A 20,805-nucleotide genomic window follows, 5' to 3' on the forward strand; every position below is an offset into this window, starting at 1 on the left:
CTTGACTCTCAAGCCAGGCGGCTCTCCTTGTATCTATCTACACATTGTAGAAATTGCTGCCTCAACATGCCCGGCCCCAGTCAGGCCTGTGGCTTTGCACTGCCCGCCCTGCGGAGCCCAGGACACCAGTGTCCTGAGGTCACCCAGGTGGTGACAACAAATGCCTCACCCTTCCCACCATGTTTTTTTTTTTTTTTGGAGGGGGGGGGGGGGGTCTTTCCTATGAAAGTATTACCCATCCATGCACTAAGAAAAATTGAAAATGACAAGTAAGTATGGCAAAGCAGGAGAAAAATCACTCTCATCTTCACACTCTTAGAATACTGGGGTATTCCCTAGTCTCTTTTCAGGACATGTTTTTGAGATACCCTGTAAACAGTTTGCTAACCTCTTCTTTCTCATTATATTGTTAGCACTTACGGTCATTGGAAATTGTTCCATAAACAGAATTAGACAGCTAAATGACATTTCACCATCTGGATAATTTACTGAACACATTTTCTTTTAGACATTTTTTCCCCAACACTACCATGGCCATGGACATTTATCTCCACATATAAATATGTTTATCTTTAAAAACTTTTCCCCACGGATAGATACCCATCTTTATATGGCCCTTGATACAGTTCCTAATAAAACCAGGGAGAGCCAGATGAAAACCTTTAGAAAGCGTTAAGCGTTGAAAAAACTACCAAAATCCTCCCATGTAATTCACAACGAAAACAACACCAATTATATCACACCCCGTGTTTCCCTTTATAGTATCATCATTAAGTATGAAAAATGCACGATTGTTAACCATCAGTCTCTCCTGCTGAACCGTAAGTTCCATGGACACAGGGACCTTGTACATCTTATTCATGGTACCAGGCATGTGTTAGGTGCTCAATATTACTGGATGGATGGATGGGCAATCAATATACTAGTGAGAGTTTGAAAGGCAAAGAGAGAAGAAAACTGTTGAATGCCAATCCTCCAAACACCAACCCACCTCCCACACCCCAACTTCTCCCCTGGCAGCAGAACTCACACCCATGTCAGTTCCACTTATTCTTCATACAAATTTTATTCATACAGTTTTATTTTTAAATCATTTACACATATTCATACAAAGAAAAATAAATTTCAGGATGGAACCTTGGGACCATGGTAGTTTAAAAAAAATCTCTCTGATCATTAGCTACTGAAGACAAGGCAAGAGGCTTAGCAGTCATTTCTGGGGGTCAGTGGATCTCCCCACGCAGGGGGCAGCTGAGGACATTCCAAGCTGCTCCCTCACGTTCCCTCAATCTACACCTTGTGAAGGTAATATGCGGGAAGGGGATTTTTCAATGCTCTCCCCTAGAAACATTTAAAGAAGTTCAGCAAAAGGCTTACGGTAACACTGAACCGCCTCTCTGCTAGGAATCTGGCAAGACTGCAATCTCCGAGCCAACTTTCTAAAAGAGCTGGCTCAACTCCTACTCGCACGCCTTTCTAGGAGGGGGGCTTGCTGCCCTCACCACACCCCGCAGCCCACTTGCTCTGTCCTCCCACCAACGGCCCCAGAACAGAGCCCTTAATCTGATCCCATCTGGTCCCTTCTAGGTTCATTCCACAAACAAGCATCCTCCTACCCCACACACACACACTCTCTGTACAGTTGACCCCAGCCACTCCCGGGGACCCCTCAATGATGACGCCAGCCTTACTGCGTACGGCACCACACCCAGGGCACCTGACTACAGTCGGGAGAGGTCCAGGCACAACCGAACTGTGGGCACCCCCATCAAAACTCAGCTCTGCTGAGCCAAAGCAACACTTAAATCCAACAGGCCGACTCCTAACACCCCATCCCAGGTACAGTCATCACAGAGGTGCACGGTAGAAGAACCCACCACCCACAACTGCCCAAGAAGGCTGCACTATCACCAGTTCCCAGTAAAAGGGGGGGGAAAGGACGGACATTACAAATCTGGTAGACCCTATCAGAAATGGCAGCTGATGACAACAGTTACCCTAGATCTTTGGGTCCTACCCAAAAAAGCAGCACCAAGAAAGGGCATGATGAGCAGAGAGATCTGTAACTGGGGTGTACAGCCCCTGAATTACCAAGGGACTCAGAGTCGACACAGCTCATTTTCCTACAGTTACGTAGGAAGGACACAGACTACCCCCCACCCCCTACATTGAGGCAGCTCCTGAGAGGCCGTACCGCTTGTGGTCATAAGCCCACCCCCTTGGTAGGCCCATTTGGGGAGAGGGAGTCACATCCAGAGCAGGGACCCCTCCAAGCAGACACTCACAGGGCAGCCCATCCCACTGTCACTGGGGCAGGCCAAACATAGTTAGGAGTGTGGGCAGATCCCGGGCATCAGCTGCCCCATAGGCATCACTCTGGCCTAACATAGACAATGCCAAACGTAGGGTGCTCCAGATATTCTCTGACATGGCACCCCCTTCTCCCCGAGGGCCCCGGCTTTTCCTCTGCATGTTCAGGGCCTCCAAAAAGTGCTCCACAGCCTCCCTGTAGGGAAGAAAAGTGAGAGATGGTGAGCAGAACATCACTGGAAGGAGACAGGTCAGCCGGCCTGGGGAGAAGGCTGGGGCTAGTCAGTCAAATACAGGATCAAAGAATGAGGAGCCGGGGTCAAAGGCAGGGGGAAAGAATTTGCCCATTAATTACTCAAGAGCTGCTCTCACCGGTGAGCTCCAAGGTTGATGCAGCTGATGCCCAGGTTATAGCGGGACCGTATATAGCCAGGCTGTAGCTCAAGGGCCCGACGGTAGGCAGCTACTGCTTCTTCACTCTGGTTCCCGTTGGCCAGGGTGGCCCCTAGCTTATTCCACAGCAAATAGTCCTGGGATAGGAATGGAGAAGGGTTAGAAACAAGAGCCAGGCACTCCAATTCTGCCCGTCCCTCCCCCTGGTTCACCATTCTGTTTAGCTAATACATGTTCCTTCTGTTCCTCTGTCCTCCACTGTTCCCCGTATGCCACAGTGCAACCGCTCTCATCTCACGCAGACTCTCCGAAGTCCACATGACCCTGTACTCCCAGCCTCCTTTTCCCAATTCTCCCATGGCAACCAGTCTCTGGAACGAAATCTCCCATGACTCCGAAGTTCCCAACAAATGATTCTTCAGTAAGACACATTCATGTTCTATTTCTATTCCTCCCGAGGCTCACATTGGGACGGACGCTGAGGGCAGCTGTGAAACAGTCCACTGCCTTGTCATACTCCCCGCTCAGGTTGAAGAGGACTCCCAAGCCACACTGCACATCAGGGTCAATGGATGTAGGGTCCAGGCGCACAGCAGCCAGGAAGAGCTCCTTCACTTCAAGAAATAGGGAGCTGGATAAGTAGGGGGGAAGAAAAAAAAAAACAAAAACACAGACATAGGTGGATGGATGTGTCTATATTCCCACCCTCCCAAAATATTTCCTTAGTCACTCATACCCTGAAGATTCATCAGTCTATCAGTCATCCTCCGACCCCCAAACTCCACTTTAGAAACCTGTTTTTCTGTTTCATGCCGGCACTGCACCATGGAGTGCGGACCTCCTTCAAGTGGATCCTGGGTCTCCCATCCCACTCTTTTTTGTGTGTCATTTTTTTTTTAATGTTTACTCATTTTTTGAGAGACAGACAGAGACAGAGCATGGAAAGGGGAGGGGCAGAGAGAGGAGACACGGAACCCGAAGCAGGCTCCAGGATCCGAGCTGTCAGCACAGAGCCCGAAGTGGGGCTCGACCCACAAACTGAGAGATCGTGGCCTGAGCCGAAGTCGGACGCTTCACCGACTGAGCCACCCAGGCACCGCCTGCATCCCACTCTCAAACCACTGAGTCTAAGTCCATCCCAGCTTCCCAAATCAAGATCCTCCCTCTCCTGGGACTCCGGTTACCATCTGTCCTCCCAAGAATCCCTCGCACTCACTCCGACAACAGGGATCCCAGGATGCGCTTGCTGGGGCCCTGTCCCGCCCCACCGGCCCCTTCTTCGCCGCGCACGACCAGATGGGCATAGGCCGGTGTGTAGCGCAGCCAGTCTCGCAGGGTTTCGCAGGCCTGTCGCTGCAAGGACTCGTTGGTGAAGCTCACAGCCAGCGCCATCAGTGCCGTCCGGTTATCTGGCTTTAGCTCCAGACACCTGTTTGGACAGAGGTGGGGCAGAGCTGGCATCTGCAGGACACTGGAATACGGTCACGGAATGCAGAGTCATGACAGCCTCGCCTGCCAGCTCCCTCAGATTACGAGGCAAAGGAATCCTCCACACGTGAGTTACTAACAAAATTACAGATATGAGAAGGCGGGATGTTTTAGCAGCCAAGGAACCAGTAAGGGTCCCACATATACAATTAACGGCTCGTGAAGAAACGTAACCAGGTGTCTCCAATTCCCTCCAAACCTTAAGAGTTTCGCCACAAGAACACACTCTCGCTAGTGACCGGAAAGAAGACAAGGATCTGGGTCTGGGACGCTAGCGTTCTAAAGGCTATTTGGAGGGCCTCGGAAGCACCTCACCCCACCTTTCACGCACTCACCTCCGCAGGGCACTGATGGCTAACAGTTCTTGTTCATTCTCTGCCTGGGTGGTACCCAGATACTGCCAAGCCTAGAAAGAAGGTGCCAGATCCCATTACTCGTGTATTCACCTTGCCACCCTCCTTTCCTCTGGCTTCCCCCTCTCCGCCCTTACCCCCCGACCTCAGGCCACCACCCAGGCCCGCATCCATCTGCACTGCTCTGTGGGGCTTCCCGCAAAAACTGAAGGAAGCTGTGTCTCACGTGAAGGCAGACCAGTGAGTCACTCACTTCCATGTGCTTGGGATCCTGCTGCACAGCTGCCTCAAAAAGCAGCACCGCGTTTGGCAGGTCCCCCTCCTGAAGCCGCCGGAGCCCTTCCTCAAAAGGCTGGGGGTGGTCACGCAGGGGGTTCTCCTCCTCAAACTGGTACCCCCTACAGGGAAAGGAAGCCAAGTGAAAACCTCTGGGACAGAGCCGTCGCAGGCAAAGCAGAAGAAATGGGAGATGACAACCCACACAGAGGTGGAGAAGTTGGAGGCCTCCAAAAAGTATCCGAATTAAATGCCAACAAATTTTCCAAATTATAAAGGGGATCGTCTAGGACTACAGTAAAATCATTCGGTATCGTGCTCATGCTGCTGTCTCCTGTTCACAATAACTGAAAAGCGAAGGTCTACAAACTGGGATCCATGCTGGGAGTAAGCTTATTTTAGGAAGTCTTTAAAGGCCTGTATTTCTACATCCTTGACTCTCACTACTGGACAGAACACGTTTCTTACAAGATCCGCTTATAGGAATGAGATAAGCTCTCCTCAGCTATCCAAAGGGCATTTCTGGGGCACCTGGGTGGCTCAGTCGGTTGGGCTTCTGACTTTGGCTCGGGTCACGATCTCGCATTTGTGGGTTCGGGCCCTGCATAGGGCTCTGTGCTGACAGCTCAGAGCCTGGAGCCTGTTTCAGATTCTGTGTCTCCCTCTCTCTCTTCTCCTCCCCCACTCACATTCTGTCTGTCTGTCTCTCTCTAAGAATAAATAAACATTAAAATATTTTAAAAAACAAAGGGCATTTCTTGTTTTCCTGCAGCAATGTGATAACAGATAACGGAAATGCAATTTGGACTCAGAGGTCCTGCCACTCAAATCCCACTCTTGCCTAGCTCAGAGAATCACTGTGTGCACTGACTGGATAAAATGTATTCAAGCACTTTGAAAACTTTAGTTGTTCCCTAATTTCATTCTTGAAAGTTACTAATATTAATCTGTATCTCATAGTAAATGAAACCTAGATCCCAAAATCCTGATGGCAAAAAATGCTTCAGAAAAAACACCGTTCTCTTCTGGCTGAGGATTTCTCATTTCAGGGAAGGATTATGATGCTATGTGCAAAGCTTTGTCTATTGGTATTTCATGTTAGGCAAAGAGGTAATAAGGTAAAAGGGAAGTCTCTAGTAAGCCGCATGACTTGGGACAAGCAAATAAAATGTTCCTTTCTGGGGAGTAAATAGTTACCATCACAAAACAATATACCAGAATGAAAAGATGCAAAATACCAGGCAGAGCCCTTCTAAATGTAGCTAAGGACAAATAAGAATGAAACCGTCTACAATAAAGACGTGAGTGAGGCCCTTTTTCACTATTACTACGGAACTGCTAAAGAACTGGAAACACCTAAATTTTACCAGCCAAATTCTAAACCATCATAAGTCATCAGATGAAAATCACTTGTGACAGACAAAACTTAAATAATTACAGTGGAAGTCTAAGCAGCAAGATATATTACAGGAGATGGATTAGGAATAAATGTATTAAAAGTATATTCATGTTGAGAATAAGTAGTGCTCCTGGGATGTCTCTGTACAATATGAAAACTCTGAAGGTAGAAAATGACCTTCGACCAGGGATCAGCAAACCTTTCTCATCAGGGCCAGATAATAAGTAATCTGTCACTAGTCAACTCCACCTTTGGAGAGAGAAAGGAGCCACAAATATGTAAAACACATAGGCATGACTGTGTTCCAATAAAACTTTATTTATGGACACTGCAATTTGAATTGTATATAATTTGCACAGGTCACAAAATATTTCTTTTCATTTTTTTCAACTGTTTAAGAATGTTAAAACCACTATCAGCTCATAGGCCAGGCAAAAACAGTTAGCAGGCAAGATTTACCTGTGGGCCATAGTTTGCTAACCCCCATCCTAGACATAAATCCCTCCACAACCAACTTCAACTATCGTCTATCATCGATCTATGTTTTAAGCCACCCTATAGGAAACAGAGATCATTGTCATCTATAACAAAATTTCCTAATGAAATCAATTCCTGCCTCTCAGAACTACAGAGTTCTGAGATTATTAATTGCAGAGTTCTGAGATTATTAATAATCAAGTGAGATTATTCACCTAAGTCTTATTATCAAAAAGCATAAAATACTATTCATAAAATAGGCATCATCCTCAAAAGACAATGTAACAAATCAATGCCATCAGGAGGTTCTCCAAATACACTCTTGTCCATGCTATCTATCCTCCTTGCCATTTTATCAACTGCTGATCAAAGAGGAATTTTTCAAAATTAGAACATTTGCATAAATGGAAAAAAGAATATGCGGGAGGAAGCTTCAAACCAAAAGAATGCAGCATGAGCTTATGATCACTGTTGCAACCTAAAAAGTCTAAGCCGAGCCAATCAGGTCTGATCCACTGTCTGGTCTATTCCAAAATCTCACAGGATCATGCAGCAGAAATAGGATACTATTAAGAGTCTAGCCCATCAGAGAAACTTCTTTATGCTAAAGGGATACAATATGTGCTTGAGCTACAGATGTTGTCTTGAAAATTTAAGGACCATCCAGTAAAAAAATAGTATATTCAGAGACCCATGAATTTATATGACAATCAGGATCAGATCCACATTTAAAAACAAAAAATGCACTATTGACATATAATTCAATAATAGCATAGGGGCGCCTAGGTGGATCAGTCAGTTGAGTGTCCAACTCTTGATTTCAGCTCAGATTACGATCCCAGTGTTGTGGGATTGAGCCCTGCATCAGGCTCTGAACTGAGCATGGAGGCTGCTTGGGATTCTCTCTCTCTCCCCCTCTCTCTCTGCCCCTCACCCCCTCTTAAAAAAAAAAAAAAAGCATTCAAGAAAATTTTATTCCACCTAGCATGTCATTAATAACAAAAATCAATGATATATCTATATTTATTAAAAGCATGGAAATTTTCATCTAAAATATATAATTTGCCACTTGTAAGATGATGGAACTCTGCAACTTATCAAATTGCTTATACAAATTAATAAATGTATTATGTGCAGGTACTTCCTTCAGTTCTTTCTCCTCAAAATTCCACAGAAGAAACTCTTATTGTGGCAAAACATAGGGCAGGGTCCAAGAAGTAAGCTCTCTTCCCTATAAGAGGATAGCTCTTAAAAACTAAGACTGAAATAAACAGTAAACAAAATCCCATTTTTCCCAGTACTAAGTTTTTCATTGGCTTTCAAAAGCTAGCCTTTTCTTTTTTTCTTTTCCTATGTGAGAGAGCAAGAGTGCACGAGCAGGGGAGAGGGGCAGAGTGAGAGAAAGAAAAAGTCTTAAGCAGGCTCCACGTGGAGACCGACTCAGGACTCGATCCCACGACCCTGGGATGATGACTTCAACTGAAATCAAGAGCCAGACACTCAACCGACTGACCCACTCAGGCGGCCCCAAAATGCTAGCCTTTTTATAGTTATCTTGAACCTTACTCTTTCCTACCTTTGCATAGCTCCCCTATGTCAAGATCTACCTCAGACATCCTGCTTTACATCTCAGGCCCTGGTTCTAGCCCCAGAATCCTTTCCCAACCAGATCTGAGCTGAGAAGAGGTATTGCTACTCTCCTCCCCAGTTCCTGTTTCGTCTCTTCCAAAACCAAACAGTTCCCTCCCTTCCCCCTCATGCTTCAGCTCAGCAGTTCAATTCTTTTTTTTAATTTATTATTTATTTTGAGAGAGAGAGAGAGAGAGAGAGAGAGGAGAGAGGAGAGAGAGAATATCCCAAGCAGGTTCCATGCTGTCAGTGCAGAGCCCCAAGCAGGGCTTAAATTCACAAACCATGAGATCATGACTTGAGCCAAAATCAAAAGTCGGACGCTTAACCGACTGAGCCACAGGTGCCCCCTCAGCAGTTCGGTTATTACCCACATCCCTAAATACCTCACAGTCCCAAAGCAGATTTTTTTCCACAGTGATACCTCTGAAACAGCATAAGCTTCTTGGTCTAAAGTATATGCTATATGCAAAACTAGATCAATTTTCACCAATGACTGCTGGAATATTTTCCTAACATTTAAGTTATTTAATATAATTCTTTGAAAACACCTAAATTGGCACAGTGTGGCCAGTACCTACAGGAACAGATCCAAATTTAAAATGAATCTGTGAGTTAAAAAAAAGTAACAGAGGGGCGCCTGGGTGGCTTAGTCGGTTAAGCATCTGACTTTGGCTCAGGTCATGATCTCGCGGTTTGTGGGTTCGAGCCCCGCATCGGGCTCTGTGCAGACAGCTCAGAGCCTGAATCCTGATTCAAATTCTGTGTCTCCCTCTCTCTGTGCCCCTGCTCCCCCCCTCCCACCCTGGCACTCACGCTCTGTCTCTCTCTCTCAAAAATAAACATAAAAAAAAAAAAAAAAGGAAATAGATATGAAGGTGGGAAGACAGATAATCTACCAATTACCACTCTCTACCAAAGGGGGTACCTATCTCCTTAAAAATGTTCTCAATCAACCTCCAAAGCAGAGCTCTTTCATCTAGGTTCTGAATGCATCATGGGCAAATCTCTATCATAGGTACTATTGTCACTGTATTACCATTATTTGACAAGGATGGTCTATTATTATTAATCTTTATACCCTAAGAATAAAGCATACCTTCAAACACTGGAGAGGAGCGGGGCAAGGGAATGATTTAGACCTCTCTTCGTGGAAAGGGGTTCACGGAAGTAATTACTGAAAGTAGGTACCCTCCAAATTCAAGATTAAAGGAGGCACAAAACAAGGAAACCCTGCAATCTGAAAACCGAGTTCTTACCTTATCATAGGAAGCAGACGTGAGATCATCATAGTCAGAGAGCCAGGGATGAGCCTCTGCGTTCCCGTTTCGCCATCTCCTCCAACTCTGCCTGCAACTTGTCCCAGAAATCGACATCGGACTGTAAGGAAGGGAAGGCAGATAGAAAAAGGAGATCCATCATGACCACTCCCACCTGACGCTCAGCGCCGCTAGGATAGATTCCGTAAGGCAGTAGTTCTTAAATGTCAACGCATTTAAGGATCTCCTGAAGAGCTTTTTTTTAGTGAAGATTCCTAGATCCTACGCTCAGATCCTGATTCTGCAGTGTGAGCTGATGCCCTACCCCAAGCATTCTGACACAGAGGGCCCAGGAACACTAGGACATACAACATTCGTGGTATGTTTCTTTGCTGTTAAAACACCCACTCTCTCCAAAGGAGTATTTTCTCTTGAGGTGGCTGCTCCGGTGCTACCTGCTCTCACCTCTATAGCTGACTTGGCTCGTTCAAACTCCATATCGAGGGCAGCTGTGTTTACTGGTCTTGTGAACTGGTCAACCCAGGCATCTGATGTACCCTGTGACAAAGAAGGATGGTCAGACCGCCACCAACTTTCTACTGACTAAATACCCACTAAACACCAGCAACCTGCACACTTCTGAGAACATTCTCAGGATCTCTTTCCCACCCACTCAGGACCTCGATGCTACCAAGACAAGCTGGCAATAAAATCCCTTCCCCGTCTAGGACCACTGAACACTGAACCCAAGGCCTGGGGGCACCAGCCGGCTCTCAAGTGGGACTGGGAAGTGACAATGTCCTACCTGCTGCTGTATAAACTCTGCTGCCCACTGTTCTGCCTGAGCTCGGCCCGACCCTGCACCGGACTCCAGGGACAACCTGCCCCTCGCCAATCTGCCGCACGAATTTCAGGAACTGGGGCACAGAGACACACATAGGCCACTTGGGAGAGGACTTCCAGGTGTGCACTCTCAACCATGCCCAAGAGAAGCCTGCACTCACCCTCCCCCTGACCATCTCTAGCTGTAGGCAACCTGACCATCTCTAGCTGTAGGCAAGATTTGCTAAAAGACCCTGAAAATGTAGAGAACAAAAACAAAGGAATTTCTGGCTTTAAAGATTTGAGAAGACACAGAAAAGCAAAAGGGTGAGTATGCAATGGAAGTGAGGGAAAAGAATGCTGAAAGTAAGAGGCAGGATGCGAAGTCTCTATTCTCAAGACAGGAAGGAATGGACCCGGGATCTTATTTCCTTCTCTTTAAACTGGGTATGAAAAGCTAGACTCTTGGCTTTTGGAAGGCCAGCTCTGCTGGGCAAAATAGCAGTGGGATGTGGCTCACCTCAGAGTTAGCCAACTTGGGGTCATCCACCTTGGCCACAAAATCACTGGCTGTGTGCTGCAGATCCTCCTCAGGATGATATTCATCATACCTGGAACAGGTAAGGGCAAACGGGTCCCACACACTCGTCTGCCACCACCTTCCCCATGCTATTCCCCACCCCCAGCCCCTGGCATCACAGTTCTTATCAAGGAAAGACACACATTCTTGTTGAGGTCCTACAATTCCAATTTACATTAAAAAAGGACACTTGGCGGGGGTTGGAGGTCGGGGGGGGGGGGGGGGGGGGGGGGGGGGGGGGGGGCGGTGCCTGGTGGCTCAGTCCGTTAAGCATCCAACTCTTGGTTTCAGTTCAGGTCATAATCTCACAGTTCGTGGGTTCGAGCCCTGCTTCAGGTTCTGTGTTGACAGTATGGAGCCTGCTTGGGATTCTCTGTCTCCCTCTCTCTCTGCCCCTCCCCACTCACACTGTCTCTGTCTCTCTCAAAATAAATAAATAAGCAAAAAAATTTTATAAAGAAAAAAAAAAAAAGACACGGGCAGAAGTGGCAAAGAACTAGCTACATTCTCTTACTTCTCCATTCACAAACACACCTTTGCAGAGAGAAGGAATATAGTAGCAGCCTCCAATTAAGAGGCAATAGGGTACGTAAGGTAAAGTTACAAACTTCTGGTTACGACACTTAGGATTCTTGACTCACTCACACTTTGAGTAGGGGTAATAATACAAGTGAGAACCTTAACACTGAAAATGAGGGGAGGTGCTTAGGTGGCTCAGTCAGTTAAGTGTCCGGCTTCAGCTCATGTCATGATCTCATGGTTCCTGAGTTCAAGCTCCACATGGGGCTCTGCACTGATGGTGCAGAGCCTGCCTGGGATTCTCTCCCTCTCCCCCTTCTCCGCCCTCTCTCAAAATAATAAACTTTAAAAAAAGGACGGGGGGGCTCCTGGGTGACTCAGTCAGTTAAGCATCCAAATTCAAGCTCAGGTTGTGATCCCACAGTCTGTGAGTTTGAGGCCCGCATCAGGATCTCTACTGGCAGCACAGAGCTCACTTCAGATCCTCTGTGCCCCCCGTCTCTCTTCCCTCCCCCTCTGGCATGCTCTCTGTCTCTCTCAAAATAAATAAGAAAAGAAAAGAAAAGAAAAGAAAAGAAAAGAAAAAAGAAAAGAAAAGAAAAGAAAAGAAAAGAAAAGAAAAGAAAAAAAAAAAAAAGAAAGAAAAAAGAAAATGAGGGGACTGCAAATCAGTTTGAGAATGCAGATGTAGGAGGTGAGGGAGGCTGAGAAAACTACCCAATGCTCCTTTCACAGGGATCCATCCAGAAAGAAGTAGCTGGACTCACCAGCGATCAGTGGCAGCTGTTCCCTCAGGCTCTCCCAGCCACAACTTCTCCTCGGACTGTTCCAGATATTCCTCAGCCCAGCGGGCTGGGGACACAGACAAAGGATCTGCAAGGAACGGAGTTGGAGAAATCACACTGGGCTCAGTGAGGGTCAGGGAAAAGGAGAGTACCACGCATATTCAACTGACCCTCTTAACCAAGCCAAAGCAGATAAGACCCTACTGAATTCCTCAGAAAGTCCTGCTCAAAAGAAAACACTACTAAACTCTCAATATCCAACCCACTCCCAAGGGGCCTGGGGCCAAAGTTTACTGGATTGGAAACAGGAAAACAAATGAGGAGACTCAGAAAAGGAGTCCAAACCCTTTTGCTTGAAGTGCCAGAGGCCTCAGTAAGAAATAGCAGGCACTTGGGGCCTCCACCTTCCTCAAAGGCACTACAAGAAACTGGTAAGGAGCTAAAGGAAGAGCGGAAGACCTCTGGTCTGGTCTCCATCAACAGAGCTCACGCTTTCCCAATATAACAAGCCTCGTATTTCATTGTAATAAAGCTACCAGGAGAACCTGAGAAGCAGAATGCTGGGCTAGAATTAAAAAATACCTAGGGCCACTCTTCCCACTGGATGTTGGTTTCGTTTTTTTAGTTGAGATGCAACATGCAAACATGAATGCACACAAAGTGTACCAAGCGTAAGCATACTGCTTCATTAACTCCACACGTGAATACACGCAAATCACCACCAGCCACATCAAGACACAGAACGTTTCAGACCTCTCACAGGCTCCGTCAGGCCCTCCCTCCCCCAAGAAGAAACATTATTCTGACTTGTCACTTTTGATTCGTTTGTTTGTTTTTTGGTTTGTTTATTTTGAGAAAGAGTGAGAGAGCAGCAGGGAAGGGGCAGAGAGAGGGAGAGAGAGAATCCCATGCGAGGGATTCAATGCAGGGCTCGAACCCATGATCCATGAGATCATAATGATCTGAGCCTAAATCAAGAGTCAGATGCTTAGCAGACTGAGTCACCCTGATGCCCCTCACTTTTGATTCATTTTAGGGCTATGTTTTTTTAAGTGTAATTCTAGGAACTGTCCTAAAAGCTCTAGTGACAAAGGGCACTGCTACAACATCATAGTAAAGATTAGCAAGGTAACAGATTGAATGAGGGCACTGAACTCTTTCTCAACCTCCAGGACTTTGTCCTTTACTATTTTAGGGCCAGGGGGAAAATGAAAAAAAACAAAACAAAACAAAAAGCACTAAGACATTATTCAAAGGGGCCCTAAAGAGAGGTACCTGGGTGGCTCAGTCAGTTGAATGTCCGACAGCAGCTCAGGTCGTGATCTCATAGTTCATGAGTTCAAGCCCTGCATCGGGCTCTCTGCTGTCAGCCTATCTGCATAGAGCCGGCTTCAGAAGCTCTGTCCCTCTCTCTCTGCCCCTCCCCCGCTTGCACTCTCTCAAAAATAAATATTTAAAACAAAAACAACAACAACAACAAAGGGGCCCTAAAGAATGAGTCAACACAGACGAGTCAACACAGACAAGGCACCAGCCAGCAGTGTGCTTTCCTTCTGCCCTGCATCCACACTTCTCCACATCAGTACTGAAATGGTCATCCTATCTTTGTCCCCAGTTTGGAGATCTGTCATTGCTTTCAACACAGAAGGCAGATGTATCCGTTTGGTATTAAATGTCTACTCCATTTAACTGAGACTTTGCCTGAACAATTTCAACAAAGTAAGCTCAACATGTGGGAAAGTAATGTCAAAATCTGGAGGAGAAAAAAAAAGGGGATACAGACTCTCAAAATACACATAACTATAAATATCACTAATATAATAAATTAAGATATGGTTGACATTTTTTTTTTGTCCTTAATTTCAAAGACTCTCAACATTTTTATCCAGATTCCCTCACTAGTTATTATGGGCAATAGACTGCTGGCCCAAAAGTGGAGACCTAAGAAGGAGACACATAATACTAAAGTAGACTTTACAGTGCCTTCTGATCCCTTCGTCCCATTCTGTTGAAAATTAACCACCGCTCCTCTTACTCTCCAGCCACTCCTTACTCTCAACTAGAGTGTTTTCCAGAAGCATAATCTGGCCACAAATGCTCCTCAAATTAGAGAGAATGCTATTTTCTGTGAAATGCTCCTTTCAAGGACAAGAAGCAACGGAAAAAATATAAAGCATCTGGACTTTAAGAGACATGAGACAGATTAGAAAAAAAATCGCAGGATGAGAAAAGTCATCCTCAAATAGCTGTAATTTGGTATTTGGCCATATTTAGCCATCAGACTCAGAATTTTCTGGCATTGTGAACCTGCTCCAACAGAGTCAAAGTGAAAGAACCAGAAGAATTCTGTTTGGCCCTCACACTGTTTTTTGAGAAATTCTTACAGAAAAATCAGACCTATTTGGATACTCGAGATGGGAGCAATTAAGGCCTGCAGAGGAGAAGGGACTGTCCTAGCTTACGTAAATCAGTAGAGTCAGAACCCACAACCTTGACACCAAATATCCAATTCAGAATGTTCACCTTACTTACTTTCTCGCTGTGTGTTCCTTCCACCTAGGCGCATCCAGCCCAAGCTCAAAAGTCAAAAATTCAGAACTTCCCACCCTCATCCATAAACATTCCTGAGTTTGCTAAATAGCCCAGTGGTAAAGAATGTAGGTTCTACTTTGTCCATAAAAGCCCAGAAAGACTGAGTTCTTACTCTGGTTCTATAATTATGATTCTCTATTTTATTGGATAAATTATTAAATCTTTCAGTGCCTCAGTTTTATCACCTGTTAAATAAATTTTTATGTTTCTCCCTAAAAAAAAAAAAAAAAAAAAAAATGTAGGTTCTAGAGTCAGCCTCCAGGCACTCAAATCCCAACACCACCTCTTATTCACTGTGCAAGTTACTTAACCCTTAAGTTTCTATTTCCTTATCTATAAACAGATATAAATAGATCTATGAATAGAGATAAGAACAGCGACCTCATAGGATGGTTGTAAAGACCAAAGGAGATAAGGCATGCGTGAGGCACAGGGTAACAAATGTTCTCTATTATTAACATCACTGTCTGCTCACAGGGAGCAAACCCATAGGGAAAGCAGAAAACATCACGATGAGATCGTTACTCCTTTTATTCCACAGTCTGTTCCTCTGCCACAGGGGGAGATCTGTTGCCACTCATCGTCTGCCACTGCTGCTTGCCTACAGCGCAGGTCTCTCTCTCGTGATTACCATAGGAACCTCACACACCAGGTTAGCTGAGGCTGCCTGAATTCAAAACCCCTTAAAGACGTATTTCATCCCTGCAGCCAAGTCATAAGATGGGGAATTATTTGGCCCAGGAGATTTAGGGGTAGGGGTCGGGGGGGTGGATTCCATCAAGAAATATGGCAGACTGAAAAATGAGCTTCATGTGGCAAATGGAATAATTCTGTAACTCGACTGTGATGGCAGTTACAAATCTACACAAGTGATAAAACCGCATAAAACCATAAACACACACACACACAAAGGCATGTCAAACCAGTGAGATTTAATACACTCTGTGGATTGTACCAATGGCAGTTTCCCGATTTTGATATTGGACATAACAAACGGTCATGCAAAATATTACCACCAGGGAAAACAGAATGAAAGATACACAGAACCTTCTTCTACCTTTTTTGCAACTTCCAGTGAAACTATCAATTATTTTCAAATAGAACAAGACAAGACAATAAATGCACATCTAGGTTCTTTGTAAACTTGAGTCTGGAATCTTAACAAGAGGGGTTTGAAAATAATAAGGATTTAAAGCATATAACCTTTCATCTTAAAGTCAACTTATCCGTAAAGTAATAGGTAACCTATATCATCAATATAATAATATCAGCCACAAATGTTATGAGAATAATAAAAAGTGAATGACCAGAGAATTAATTTCCTTTAGCTTTCTCCCAGATCTCAATTCATTTGTTCAATAAATACTGAAGGTCCACTACGTACAAAGCAATAACTAATGCAATTGCACATTTTTATGAAGGCAGGCCCCAAACAGTTCAACTTCCCTTTCCGGCTCTCCCTATCCCTGCCTCCATGAAGCAGGCACAGTCCCAAGAGAACAGACAAAACAGAAGAGATCTCCCAAAGAGAACTTAATGAGACAAGTCCAACGTGTTTTTCTAAAGGTAATTATAATAGAAATCTCATCAATCTCAATGCTTACGGTAGCAATAATATTTTTTTCTGAGTTATCAAAAATGACACCCACGCATTACAACAGAAGTCTCTCTACAATAAGACACAGCATTTAAGCCTACAGTTTGTATGAAAAACAGTGTTGGTCTGGGGGAGTGTCTTTGTTACAGCTCAGAGTTTCACTTGAGGAAATTCCACAAAGAAGATTCTCAATGATAGTGTAATGGCTCTAAGTATGGAGCCTGGAGTCAGAAAGATAGGAGTCTGAATGTCATCTCTGTTACTGAATAACTTTGGATAAAGTATTTAACCTTTTGAAATCTCAGTGTCTTTATCTACACAATAGGGAAGGAATACCTACCTTGTAAGTATAACTGTGAAGACCAAATGACTTTAAGATTATAAAGTGCAAAGCATGATTCAAGAAACAAAGAATATCTGCTGTTCTACCTTAAACTCCAACTTCAGCGTTGGAGGAAAGGGAGTCATGTTAAAAGAGGCCAACAGCTTTTAACTGTTAGATTTGGGGGTTTTTTCCTAAATACAGAAAGCCCTACTTTTAGAAGAATAAAAACGATGGAGGGAGAAAACAATTAGGTCCCTTTAGTGACCTCAGGAATATTTAAAAACGATGACAATGTGAATGCCCTGAGAGTCTATAATCTCTGTAACTTTGTCCATTTGTATGTCTTGTTATTCTTAATTTGTTAAATTGGAAAAAGGCTAACAAGTACTTCCCTTTGACAGCAAAGAAGAAGAGGAAAGCTGAAGAGAATGCCCTTCCCCCATGCCCCTATTCAGACAGGCCTGGGGGAAAGGAATCAATCCCGAGGGACGTAATGAGCATGGACCCTCTCAAAGAGCAAGAAATAGGCTGGGACCCTGAAGAGCTTAGGGTGCAGGCCCACCAGTAGAGCACCATGGTTAAGCCCACAGGGTCTGGAATCATTCAAACCCAGAGTCAAATCCCAACTCCACCACCTACAAAACTGAATCACCTTTGGCAAGTCCCTTAATCCCAAAGCCTCTGTTTTCTTATGTATATGCTAGGAATAAAAACAGTAGCTATCTCGAGAGTTCTCATGGGTTTTAAATAGACAATGCATTCAGAGCACTTAATACAAAATCCAGAACATGATAAATAAATATTAGCTATTAATTTTTATTATCATCATCAGGATATGGTCTTTGCCCTCTAAGACCCTGTACTTCAAGCCCTTGAACTCCCCAATCCCACTTTCCAAGGCCTCAACTCTTTTCAAGATGACTTAATGCCAGAATCCCACAGGCTGTGCTGAATATTTCTTCCTGGGCAATACTGCCATTCATCCAATCTGTGGATCCTCACCACCAAATTACAGTAATAAAGTTCCAGATAAGAAAGAAGTACCTAACCCCTCGTGTTCTCTCTCCCTGTCCTCTCTCCCATTCTCTTTAAATAGAGAGAGATACAGAGATGCAGAGATATAATCTCCAAAATCTCTTATCCAGTTCAAACCCAGTCCCCTGCTTCATATAAGTTTCAACAATTCCCTATTATCACCTGAGGGAAATCAGGTTCAGTGCCCTAGAGAAATGAGTCAAGAATCCAGAAAAATCATAGAAGCTAAAATTGCTCTATATCCTAAGATGAACTGGTGAACCAAAGAGAACTTTGCCCCATGCAAGCCTCACCTGTGACTTCAGAGATGAATTCTTGGGACCAGTCAGTCTCATTATAATCCTGAGTTACATCCACAGCATCTCCAGCTGCAAGAAACTCCTGGGCCCAGTTCTCAGACAAGGCCAAGTCTGCCACACCAGGAGCTTAAAAGAAAGAGAGAGAACTAAGAAAAAAAAAAGAAATACGTATCATTCTATCATGCCTAAGGAGCCCTCAGTGCACATGAAAAAACTCTGTCCCATTTGTCTCCTTCTGCATCTCAATTCCCCAATGCCAGCAGCATCCAAATATGGAACCCCCTTGGCCCTCTCTGCACGGAAAATGGTGAACTCCCCTCCCACCAGACTCTGGACCCACCTCTCTGGGGTGCCTGGCGGAAGTTTGACTGTTCAATCTCTTGCATCTCTGCCAGGAGATCATCCATCTTGAAAGTCTGAGGGGCGCGGGATACAAGTGGTGCATTCTGGTCCTGGAGAAATTCGGCCACCAACTGCCAGGAGAGACGTGATGAAATGAACTCAGCAGGAGATAATGCCCCATGAATGGGGGATGCTAAATACAAGGAAAGGGAAGCAAAGAAACTATAGATTTGCAAACACTCAAAAGAATACATTTTTAAAAGCAAGCAGGTGGAATAAGGCAAATCTCATTTGGTCAGGAAGGTCCACAGGTTGAAATATGGGTGAGCCAAGCTTAAAGTGAAAACGCAACGGGCAAAAGAAAAATGCAACGCAAGAGACTGGTATTTTACCTCATCTTCCGAGGCTACTCCCAAAGGCTTAGAGACCTAAGACAGAAGAAAAGAAAGGGGGGGGGGGCAATATGGTACAGTGGTGAAGACCACACACAACTCAGTTAAACAGGGGTTAAAATTCCAGCTCCGGCATGTATAAATGACCTTGAGCAAGTCACAAAACTTCTCTGAGCCTCAGTTTCTTCATCTATAAAACGACCGCCTTCATCCGTCTGAAGATGCACAATGCTTAGCGCGGTGTTAAGTAAACACTCATTAAGTGATAACTATCATTTGCAACACATCAGAGAGAGCAGTTATCCCCCAGTGTTCCTTTGCCCCCCCCCCCCATCCCAGGCCACCGCTTGTGTTTCTACATCAAAAATACTCACCGCCTCAGAGGCGGGGGCTCCTGGGGGCCAAGGGCCAGGCCTCAACCCCTCCTGCCGAAGGGCCTTGTCCTGGGTGAAGTGCCCGGCCAGCTTCATGAGTGGGTTGGCACCCCCGCATTCGGCCTCCACCAGCTCCCGCATTGCCATGGTGACCGCCAGCTCACTGACGGGCAAGGGTTTGGAACTGAGGTCCGGCAGCCAGATCCTTCCCCAGCCCACAGCTCAGCATGTATCTGGGGGAAGCGGGCAGACGTCCGTCCCAGCTGGTTAGCCCCTGGCCACGCTCCACCCCTGTGCCTTTTGCTACGGCCCCCACCTCTGCCAGGAGGTCCGAGAGGGGGCCGGTGCCCTCCTGCCGCCCCCCCTCAAAGGCCTCCGCTTTCAGTCTGGGCCTCTCCGGCCGCCTCCACGACTGCGGGGTCGGGCAGCGGGACAGGCCGGCAGCCACCCCCTACAGAAGGGCCTGGACCCCATGGGTCTGAGGGGGACAATTCCGCGATCGGGCTGTACCGGAGCACTGGCCGGGCAACGGAGAGTGGGAACGCCGCCGAGCGTAAGCCGGGTCCCCCACACCCGCCGTCGTCAGGCGAGCTCCGAGGGGAGCCATTCCTTCCCCCGTAAGTCACCTGAGCCCCTCCCCCTCATTCGGTCGGTCCCGGCCCACCCCTGCCGCCCCCTACCCACCCCTTTCCCCCGCCCCAGTCACAGCTCCGGCCCCGCCCCCTGGCACCCGCGAGGATCTGGCCAGGGCCGAGGAAGACCGGGAACGTGTCCTCGCACCCCCTCGGGACCCGGCGCTCACCGTCGCGCGCCGCGCCGCGCCGCACGACCCGCCAGGGCACCTGGTGCGGGCAGAAGGGGGAGGGGAGGGAAGGGAAGGGAATGGGGAACCAGGGGCGGGGCTCGAGCTTAAAGGGGCCGTGGCGGTCGCACAGCAGCCGCGGCCCGGCGAAAGCTGTTTGAAGGGGCGGGGCCTTAAGACTGCGACGCAGCGTGACGGGAGGGGCCGTGAATCTTAAAGGGGAAGAACGCCTTAAAGGGGAAGTCTCAGAGTAGAGACGCAGAACGTTCAAAAAGATCACCGGCGCTAGGACTTGTTTGATGGAAAGCTCAAAGAAGAGTCGAGCCAAGAGGGGCTTCCTGAGCTTTGGGGGAAAGCCAAGGGCGCATAATCCTGGACCCAGCTCCTCCTGACCCATCCTTGACGGCACATTGTGACCCAAGGGGATTCCCTGCCCTTTCTGGGCCTCAGTTTCCCCTTCTAAAAAGGGGCTGACTAGTCTTTTGGTAAGAGAAAGTCCCTAACGCGGGAGTCGCGAGGGTCAAATCCGAGGCCTCCCTCAGCCTTCTAGGGATGCCCACTTCCAAATTGCCGCTACTGGGACATCGTCACAGTCTCCTTGGAGACAGAGGCCTGCCCCCTCCCCCCAATCCCTCTGCCACCTCTGCGTAATGGGGAAAATAGCACTGGATGATGACAATTCCGGAGACTAAAATTGGGTCCAACGCATCCTGAGTCCTAAGCTGGTAACATACAACAAAGGTGCACAGTGAATCAC

General features: G+C 46.4%; 1 protein-coding gene across 1 annotated transcript; it reads right to left on the bottom strand.

Moving 5' to 3' along the window:
- Positions 1–1,047: 1,047 nt before the first annotated feature.
- Positions 1,048–20,195, bottom strand: PEX5 (peroxisomal biogenesis factor 5). The gene is given in 18 exon segments (XM_053895006.1): positions 1,048–2,506; positions 2,683–2,840; positions 3,169–3,334; positions 3,920–4,132; positions 4,527–4,597; positions 4,798–4,942; positions 9,574–9,644; positions 9,646–9,705; positions 10,050–10,142; positions 10,390–10,461; positions 10,463–10,501; positions 10,927–11,017; positions 12,273–12,378; positions 18,133–18,264; positions 18,479–18,611; positions 18,873–18,908; positions 19,247–19,479; positions 20,049–20,195. Coding segments are annotated over 17 exon segments (1,935 nt in total). The 5' UTR covers positions 19,394–19,479; positions 20,049–20,195; the 3' UTR covers positions 1,048–2,304.
- Positions 20,196–20,805: the final 610 nt, after the last annotated feature.

This window comes from Panthera pardus, unplaced genomic scaffold (genome assembly GCF_024362965.1).
Source record: "Panthera pardus isolate Hobbes unplaced genomic scaffold, ASM2436296v1 HiC_scaffold_6, whole genome shotgun sequence".
Classification (NCBI taxonomy): Eukaryota; Metazoa; Chordata; class Mammalia; order Carnivora; family Felidae; genus Panthera; species Panthera pardus.